Source organism: Carica papaya, chromosome 6, assembly GCF_054855325.1.
Source record: "Carica papaya isolate Zhongbai chromosome 6, ASM5485532v1, whole genome shotgun sequence".
Classification (NCBI taxonomy): Eukaryota; Viridiplantae; Streptophyta; class Magnoliopsida; order Brassicales; family Caricaceae; genus Carica; species Carica papaya.
In genome coordinates, this window is record NC_142314.1 from 30903211 (window position 1) to 30914101 (window position 10891).

Here is a 10891-nt window from a genome sequence, read left to right on the forward strand (position 1 = left end):
ATTACAACAACTAATAAATACATACACACATAATATATATATATATATATATAAAGCTAATCCCACAATCAATCTACCCTTTTATTAGCATATTCTGGATAAAACTACAACACACACACACACACATTATAATTCAAATAAAAGTAATTATAATGTTAAAACCGTATATTAAGAACTCAGATTTGTCTATACAAATTTGGGTAACAGCATGTTGTGTTTTAATCAGAGACCAAAGGAAAACCGTGAACCGGTGAATATGAACCTATTCAGGACGGTTCATGCTTTTTTAATCTGAACCGGTTTGATTGGATTAGGTCCGGAGAGAGTTGAGTTAGGTCATATTTTAATGCACCAAACCCTATATTATGTACATTAATAAATTAGTCAACTATACCTAATATATGTAAATATATGTTGTTGGTTCATGCAATGGAATTACGGGAAGTCATTCTCGTACATGGGAGAGCATGGGATCAATTACTTTATATACATACATATATATATACACACACACATTACTTAATTATAAAAATAAATTTTGACTTTTAATTTTTTAGTAATAAATAATGAAGAATTTATTTGGGAAATAAAAATTCAGAATCTAGTTACAGAAATTAAAATTTTACTGACCAAATTGAATAAAACGTCAATTACCTTTTTACAATTAAATTTATTTATTATTTTTTTAAAGACAGGAGAGGAGGAGTGACGGCAATTGTTTCATAACGGAACGGGGATAGATGGTTTAGAGTCGAGAGTCCCGTCGGAGAGAGGTTGAAGAAATGAGGGGCAATTCCGTAAATAGAGAGAGAAAACGTACGAACAAGGTTCAGTTTCTTAAGGTTAGGTCACATGATTTGCCCCAACCCGAAAATTGTCAGGTGGATTCAGACGCCCTCCTCACGACTTCTCCTCTTGACACGTGTCCAATTCACTCGTTATATTCCCATTCCTCATTTTAAAACGCGCTCCCTCTCCTCCCTTTCTGACCGTCCGATCTTAAATTCTATCTTCAGATCCTGACACGTGGCTCAACTAACAGATAACAGCCTGTCTAATCATCTCTTAATTAATCTGTGTTTTAAACAATTACTACTAACCCATTTCCTTAATATAATATTAATTTTAGAGGACGTACTAGAGAATTAATTAATACAGGATCATCATCATCTCTCTATATCTCTTCTTCCTTTTTTTATTATTCTTTATTTATATATATATATATATATACAGAATTAAAAAAATGGAAAATAAAATAAAATAACCTGAGATTCTGTTATTAGCTGATGAGTAGAGTAGATGCATGTGTAATGTAGCGGAGAGTATAAATGTATTACGAAGAGAAAAATAAATAAATAAAAAGGAAAAAAAAGAGAGGAAAAGCAAAAAAGAGAGATATATATGTTAAAATAGAGAGAACACAAAGGAATTGTGGATCGATTTGAAGTGTGAGAAAAGAGAAAAAAGGAAAAGAAAGAAAAAGAAAGAGAGAAAAAAAAAAAATGGGGAGAGGTAGGGTTGAGTTGAAGAGGATAGAGAACAAGATCAACAGGCAAGTAACGTTTGCAAAGAGAAGAAATGGTCTGTTGAAGAAAGCTTATGAACTTTCCGTTCTTTGCGATGCGGAGGTTGCTCTCATCATCTTCTCTAATAGAGGAAAGCTGTACGAGTTTTGCAGTAGTTCAAGGTATAATTTCACCGAAACAACTAAACCAAACAAATACCTCTCGAAAAAGCTAACCAATACAAAATCTCTTTTTCAAATTACTTTTTCTCCCTTGATTAATTTTTCATTTCCGTTTTCTTGTTTTGAATTCTGACTGCGGATCTCGGGAGCTCATGGAGAAAGATTTTTGCTGTTATAAGTGCTGCTGGATAGAGATGAGAGAGATGAAAACATGTATAAAGTTTTCGTGTTGAGAGAGAGAGATAAACATATATATATATTTATCTATTGCCGTTTTGGTGAATGTCTCGGCGTTTTTAGCAGGTTGAGTGTATTTGTGTTGGTATTGGTGTTAGATCTGCAACTGGAAAATTCATAAAAAGAAGATCACTGTTGTATTGACCTCTAAATCAACGTCTTGTTTTTCTTCCCCTAACTCCTCCATTTTTCTTTTCTATCTTCAACGTTTCCTTTTTTGTTTATCCTCTGATTTTCCCTTTTTTGTTTCATTTCTTCGCTTCAAACAAACTCGTCTGACCTTTAATTTATTGCTTCTTCACTTCTTCTCCTTCTTTCTCTTCTTTTCTTTTTGGATTTTTTTTCTTAATTAATGAAGCTTCCTAGCTTCATTTCGTTTGGAACTTAGTTTAGATCACTGAAAATCGTTTTTAGGTACGTTTGGTCACCGCGATTTTTGTTTCTGATTAAATCTCCAATTGGATCTTCACTTTTCTTTAACAACAATTTTTTTTATAGAATTTTATTTTACAATATAAAAATAAACGCAACAATTCTTCCAAAACTTAACTAGATTTCTCTCCTTATCTCTCTCTCTCTCTCTCTCTCTCTTTCTCTCTCTGAGCAGCTTTTGAACTTAGGGTTTTTCTGTCACTCTCATCTTCCTCTCCGTCATTCTTCAAAACCTAGTGCAAATAGTAATTTGTTTCCAAAAATTTTTTCTAAGATATTTGTTATATTTTTGGAATTTTGTAGAATAATGTAGTTCATAGTTTCAGTCATTTCGCAAGTACTTGGTTTTGGTTAACACGTTTCTCTCGCTTCTTTTTTTTCTTTTCTTTTTCTTTTAAGTGGAGCTTCCTTCTTTAATCCAGTGGATCGAAACTCTCTCTCTCTCTATCTCTCTGTCTCTCGATCCTTCAGAGGTTTTTTCAATCAGTTGAAACCGATTGAGACTTTTGCTTGGCGTTTGATTTTTTTCGAAGCTACTATAGAGCCTAGGGTTTCAAATTTTAACATCAATCTCTCTCTCTTTCTCTCTACACACTGTCACTCAGAAATCTAAATATCCTTTCAGCTCTGTCATATTTTCTTAAAAGTCTGAGGTGAACCTAATATCCACAGCATGTTATACTTACCATCTCTGCAACTCAGTCCAGGTTAATTATTAGATTTCTTTCTTAATAATTGTCTATTTCTTTCTCTTTTTTGCTTCCTTCAATTCAATACCCATATTTGCTAATCATTTTCCCTCACTCCTCACATTAATTAATCCAGTAATATTAAATTTATTTTCTCCCTTGAAAATCCATCTTCGTTTTTTCTTCCCTTCTTAAGGACTTTTCATACTAACTATGTGGTTTGACTTGACGTCTATCATCTGGAATTAAATTTACCATTTCCGGGTTCTGCTTTATTTTTTTTCTGTGTGGTTTTGATTTTTTTTTTCACCAGTTATAATTTTAGAAAATTTCGGGATTCTATTTTGATTTTCATTTCAAAATTTTAGATTAATAAAAAAGATAGTCAAAGCGGTAAACTTACAAACATATATATACTTTACTCAAACACTTTACCCCAAACATATCACATACTTCGTCCACTAAGAAAAAACATCTCACATTCATATACGTATACGTATGTTCATATATATATATATATATACATATATATTTTAAAAAATATAATTACGTTAAGATTAATAAATGTGTAAATAGGTGGACACGAAGTTATACATGTGTGTTATGCATTAACATGAAAGATCTTATGTGAGATAGTGTTCATGTAACTAATTAGATCCATTGCCTCATATTCCTGAAAGTGAAGTGCTAACATCAAATTGTCTGGGAGAAATGCGGCGTTTATTTAGATGCAATTAAACAATGAGAATCCAATCGAGGGAATACCAGTATTATGAGTAGATAAACATTCCACAATAATCGGTTCGCTTTCTTCTTTTTGTTTTTTTACTTATATATGTAGCATTATTTTGTGAGCATATATCCATGCACCCGCATATAGATTTTGATTGATACTGTTTTTGTCAGATATATCAACATTTGTTGTTGTATGATTATATTTTGTGAACTGAGAAATTCTATGAATTTGCTTGTAGCATGCTCAAAACACTTGAGAGGTACCAGAAGTGCAATTATGGAGCACCGGAGACTAATGTGTCCACAAGAGAAGCACTGGTAAATTTTACATTTTTTCCTCTTTTTAATTTATTTTTCGGACTCTGATATATACATATATACATACACAAATATACAAATGTAATGGGAAGATATAGATATGCTTTTATTCACCAAAAATGAATTTCTGTCCATAAATGTCACATATTTGACATTATTTTATTTGGTATTTCTTGTTTTTATAGAGTTGAAGGTTCAATACGTGTTGAGTTCACTAACTTCACATCTATTACTAAGAAGATGGAAGTTCAACTTTCCTTTTCTTTCCATCATTCCTTAATATTGAAATCCTATTAAGGGAAAATATTCAGTATGTGAAAACATACATTAAGAATATACTTGGTGATATAAAAATATACCATGTAGTTTTGTTCCACAAGAATATTTTCGATTCAAAAATTCAAGTTAAGAGATTCGTAAAGGAATCTGATTTTAAATTTGTTCGTCATTATAGCATACTAATTTCACAGTTTTCTTTTTCTTCATGTGGGATTTATTAATTAGAACAATAAATTACATAATAAGAGATTAAATTTTTGAATAAGGAAAGAGCAGCATTTACCTCTCCCTTTTAATATTCTAATATCAGATTGTCTTTAATATTAGTGTTTTTTAATTTTAGAAAATAGCATAGACTATTAGCTAATGTATGACTAATTTATATTGATGTTAGTATTGGCTTATCTTTCTATTATGAAAATGTTCAATTTGAACTCTAAAGATTGTTATTAAACTTATGTATCATTATTTAGCTTGAGATCAAGTCACTCATATAACACTTTCGAACCATAAATATGTATATTGAAGTCTCATATATTAGACACTATTCTATTTGGTATTCCTCGTCTCATTATAAAGTTGAGGGTTCAAAACGTCACTAATTTCACATTCATTACTAAAAAAAGAGAAGTTTAGCTTTTCCTTTTATTTCATTATTCCTTCAATGTTGAAGTTCTGTTAAGCGAAAACATTTAATATGTGATAATACATATTAAGAATATACTTTGTAATATAAAAATATACCATGTAGTTTTATTTTGCATGAATATTTTCAATTCAAACATTTATTTTAAATAAAATGTCACTCTAACTTCATGATTTCATTAAATTCAATGTCATTTTTTACAATTTCAATTATAAGTGTAAAGATCCCTAAAGGAATCCTAATATTTTAGGGGTCCAAGTTAATGTTTATTAAAAAAAAAAAAAGGGTCAAAGTTAATGTGATTTAAGTTTGTTCATCAATAGGGCATACTAGTTCCAACCTGTTATTTTTTCTTCATGTAAAGCTTATTAATTAGGTCAGGAAATTACATGGAGAGATCTAATTTTCTAATGAAAAGAGCAGCATTTATCTCTCCTTTTATAATCTTCTAAAGACATGCTAAAAAAATTTTATCCCAAATTTTTCTTTAATATTAGTGTTTCTTAATTTTAGAAAATAACATAGACTATTAGTTAGCATATGACTACTTTATATTAATGTTAGTATTAACATATCCTTCTATTATAAAAAATGTTCAATTTGATTTACAAAGATTGTTCTTAAACTTATGTAACATTAGTTAGTCTGGGATCGAGGTCTTCATGAAATATTTTTCTTCTGAGAGTTGCTTAGGAAAATAAACTAGTTATTCCAAAGCTTGGTTTATACATATATTGTGTCTTTGCTCTAAGACCAATAACATTTTGATTTATTTTTGCTCAAATTCTAATTTTATAAAATATAATTAAGAGTATTATACAAATGAATAAAAATTGAATAAGAATAATGTTGTAAATCTAAATTAATTCAACATTCAATTTAATATAATGTTTTTGTGTAATAACTGAATATAAATTCATTTTATTGAACTAATTATATAATGGACTTAAAGCAGTTATACTTTAAATATGTAGTGTATTAATCCTAAAAAATAACTAAAATGTAGTAGTATGATGAAAATAGAATAATTTAGAACAAATATAGCATATATATGTCGTTGGAAATAACATCAACATTTATAACTTGATTTCTCTAGTATTTAAATAACAGTGCTGACAATTATTTTATTAAGAAAATTATGTTGTCCATGAGTTTTATACATAAGGAAAAAGTTCCACCTTTAAATCAAATACCACAATCGCATTTAGGAGCTAAAGGGAGGTAATCAAGAAAGAGTTTGGCTTAGTTTAATTAGAAGAATCTGTTCTTTTAATAGTTTAAAATTCTAGTATTTAATGTGATTAACTGTTTGGTTAAAGATATACTTACTAATTCCTACCTAATTTAGTAAAAGTATCTTAAAGGTTGCATATTCATGCTGGAAGAATCAATGACAGAGAAAGGGATCCATATAAGTTAATGGAGGCCAGGTGCATGACTCATTTCATGAGAGAATTTGATTCAAATTTTGGTATAGATGGAGTTTTTTAAGAATTAGTATATACAAATGTGAATATTACATAAGAATTAGTATATACAAATATGAATATCATATAATCTTTATTTCTCTGTCTTTTTTAATTGAAAAAGAAATATTATTAATGTGTGTCTCTCTATTTAATTGAAGAAGAAATGTCGCCAATAAAAAGATAAAAGAATAAAAATACAGGATTAATTATTCTCTCAAATAGTAAAAATAAAATAATAACAATAGTCAATTGTTCTTAAGAAAGTTAGCTAATTAATCTCTGTGCAAAATCTTCAAAATTACCATAAGTACTTAGCATAGAGATGCGGAGAAAGGCATCTCTATCTCCCTTAAAACATTAGTCCTCATATATTTTAATCTCACAAAGTAGTTATATTTTTTTTACTAAGAGTAAAATACATTTTACATACTACAAGTTAAGAAAAAACCTAACATATTTTCGTAAAGTTAAATGTTCAGTTCTTATGTCTTTAAATTTTAATTTACTACTTCGCATAAAACTTTGCCCTTTGAATTAGACTATTTTACTCTAAATCAATGAGATTCTTTCATTCTTCCTTGTGTTACATGAAAAATAATATTTACTAGTATTTAATCTAGTGAAATCATAACAGAATATAACAAAATATTTTTTAATTAGTAAACTAAAATGATCATTTTAACTAGTGATATTTTAAGTAAACAAAATGATTGGTTCATTTTTATAGATCTATAGTAGTTGTTTGCTCAATTTACTAAAGTTTGGTTCCTCATTTATGTAGGATAAGATGTATGGGGCTTACTTAGAAATTGAGATATTTTTTTTCTATAACTCATTCATTTGTAAATTTTGAAATTATCTTCTTAAGATCTGCAACTTCGCAACAATCACCTTTGTGGGTTTTTGGAACTCTTCTTGCGATATATCTTATGCTTCTTTTGATTTAACTGCATCAGTTATTAAGAAACATTAACTATTTACAAAATTCTATTATATGACAAATTGGGGCTTCGACATTTTTTATTTGATCTTTCGCAGATTTCTTCGTTTCCACTGGTGTTAACTGTTGCCCAATAACAATTTAAGAATAACTATTCTCAATGTATTTTACAATCCTTACTATAGTTACAATGTTTGCATCTTGATCTCCCACACATCATACTTTTCTTCCAAAAAATACATGAACCATCAGTTGCATCATACTTGCACCAACACTTGAAGTTATTAATTTAGAGTGTTTTTTCAAATTTCACGAATATAAATTCACTACTCCACTTACGCCTGCATCGAACCAGATTATATATTAGTTGTTGGGATTAAAATAAATATTAAAAGTTATTGTTAATGCAAATTATTTAATTAGAGGGATATATTGAGACTTTTCAACAAAGAATATCAAACTTCTATTTAATTAAACTGGGATGCAAGTATACACAATACATAACCTATATATAGGCAGTTATAACAATCTATTAATCTTCCTCTTTTTAATCACCCATTTATTTCATTTAATTGCTATTTAATTTATTATTATTTTATTTTAATTTTTTCATAATAGTTTATTTATAATTTTCACTTATAACTATACATTTATAATTTCCTCTCAGAACCGCCAATTTATAATTTTTTATAAAAAAATAATTAATTCTAACAATGGAGGGCAAGAGCTTCGGGCTTAGTGGCTGCAACAAGTTAATTTGTTTCCCAGATAATATTCTGAAGTATGTGTCCTGGTGATGGACCTGTAAAGAGAGGAAGAGAGCTATGTCAATGTGTACCAAAAGTGAAAACTAACTCTGTAATTGGGGGTTTTGGTTGTGTCAAGGTTCTGAAAGGCTACATTATCATCAACTTTGTAAAGGCCATTATCATCAACTTTGTAAAGGCCAAAAGACCAGTATTAGTAATTACTCGAGGTTACATTGACCTATATATAATAGTTCTCTGTTTCATTTTCTTCTAGCTTTGCATGTTGGTGATCTAGCTATGACTCTCCATCTTAATTAATTGAAGATTATTCACTTTCTTGGTTTTGATGGTTTACATGTTTCTTACTTGTACCAGGAGCTAAGTAGTCAGCAGGAATACTTGAAGCTGAAAGCACGTTATGAAGCCCTACAAAGATCCCAAAAGTGAGTTGCCGAAATTTAGCCACAGTTTTGGATGGAGAATTTTTATTACATATGCTAAACCTTTTGTTTTTTTTTTTTTTGAAATGGTATACATGCTAAACTTGAATTTTTGATAGATTAATCTTTGATATTATATCCTGGAATCTAATTTCACGTCAGGAATCTTCTTGGGGAAGATCTTGGTCCTTTAAGCAGCAAGGAGCTTGAGTCACTAGAAAGGCAGCTCGATATGTCACTGAAACAAATAAGATCGACGCGGGTATTTGGCTTCATCTCTCTAATGACTTTGTAAATATGTATATATTTACATCTATATATATTCACCTTCTTGATTCAGGAACAGAAGGAAACTACCAATTCACTGTCATTTTCATTTTCCCTTTTCACAGACCCAGTACATGCTGGATCAGCTCACTGACCTCCAACGTAGAGTACGATGTTGTCTCTTTGCCGGGTCCTTATTTCTTGTCTAATTTTTTCCATCACTCATCGGTTTATTTCTTTCTAACTTTATATACAGGAACACATGCTCAATGAAGCTAATAAAACGTTGAAACAAAGGGTAGGTTTATCAAGAGATAAAGCCAACAACATTCAGTTGCTTTGTTAATAATACATTTAACAACAGAAGAAATGCCAAACGTTTACAAAGTTTTACAAAATTCTCGAACAAACTGATGTGGTTTATAGAAAAAAAACTATATTTTAGCTGTCCACCTGCCACACCAGTTTGTAAGTGATCTTTTTGTAAAGTTCTTTGTACGTGTAGCATTACTTTAGTAACATGCCTTTGAAAAACCTATAAGCTATTCTCTGTATTGGTTTTTGGTTTGTAGTTAGTGGAGGGTTACCAAGTTAGTTCACTCCAACTGAATCCAAATGCAGAAGATGTTGGGTATGGCAGACAAGCAGCTCCAGTACCTCAGCCTGATCCTTTCTTTCATCCCTTAGACTGTGAGCCTACATTACAAATCGGGTATGACTTGCGAATTCTATGACATACCATATCTGCTCTAATAGTCTCTCCTTTGTGGCAATTATCTAATAATGCTATAGCCAAGCTTTAGAAGCAAATTTTAACACCGGAGGTATATTGTCAACTGTTTTAAGTCCATTGTTTCAGAACAGGTGTTTCAGATTTGCAGTCGGTTTAATTATTATTTCATTCTTACTCAATTTATATATTTAATCTTAGTGATATTAGTTTGAAATGTCCACGTAGAATTTTTTTTTTTTTGAGATAACATGTCCACATAGAACATGATGCGGATGTTTAACCTCAAATCTGCTTTACTAAATCTTTTGGAGATGGTATTGTTGACAACAATCTATGATTTTTTAAAGAGATAAAATAGATAATTTTACTTAAACCTATTTCGCAATAGGTTAAGAATTTTTTATGGAATTAGAAATGTAAGGTTCTAATTTCATTATAAATTTTTTATAAATTCAATTTTTATTATTTTTTAATGAAATGTTTATTATCTTAATTAAAGTAAGTATAAATTTTCAAATAAATTTCATATATATATATATATATATGTATATGTTTACCATAGAACATTCATAAGAGTGAATATCAGAAGAAAAAAAGGGTCGTGCTAAAAATTGTAGGAAAGTTCTTGAGATTTATCTAACGATGGCATGGATTTTGTGGAGTTGCAGATATCAACCAGATCCAATATCAGTGGTGACTGCAGGGCCAAGTGTGAATAATTACATGCCAGGTTGGTTGCCATGATAATAACAATTATCAGCCATGGTATGCGATATTTCCTTTTTAAGAGAAATATCAGAAAATTTTATATCTTTGTACGTTAGTATTAATTAATATTTAACAGCGAGAAAAAGAAAAACAATGTATGTAATGCTCTCAATTACCTCATGACTCTGCATCGTAAGTATCTTGGAGACAGTATAAGTAATTTGTTTGTGTGTCTGCGTGCTCAAGCACCGCCCCTCTTCTTATTAGTAGTTGCCAGCTCTCTTCACAAATAATTGTTTCTTTTTTGCATATAGAATCCTGAAACTCACGGGTGAATAACAAATCAAGACTACTACTTAACCAATGACTTAATATAAAATGTATTTAGTTCTACAAGCCGCATAAAAAATATTTTTGACCTCATTATTTTTTAATTTATTTGTCTATGTTTTTTCATGTCCCCGCACAAGTTCTGATATATTTCATATGTTTTTATTAAAATATTATGTTATTATTTATTACATTATAATTAGAGTAAATATACTATTTTATAAACAAAATA

At 29.6% G+C, this 10891-nt stretch overlaps 1 protein-coding gene across 1 annotated transcript; it reads left to right on the forward strand.

Moving 5' to 3' along the window:
- The first annotated feature begins 1355 nt into the window (after positions 1-1355).
- On the forward strand, positions 1356-10549 carry SEP3 (K-box region and MADS-box transcription factor family protein). Its single transcript, XM_022044032.2, has 8 exons — positions 1356-1687; positions 4020-4098; positions 8557-8624; positions 8784-8883; positions 9014-9055; positions 9145-9186; positions 9461-9600; positions 10290-10549. Exons 1-8 carry the CDS (start codon positions 1503-1505, stop codon positions 10363-10365), a joined length of 732 nt encoding a protein of 243 aa, XP_021899724.1. The 5' UTR covers positions 1356-1502; the 3' UTR covers positions 10366-10549.
- Positions 10550-10891: the final 342 nt, after the last annotated feature.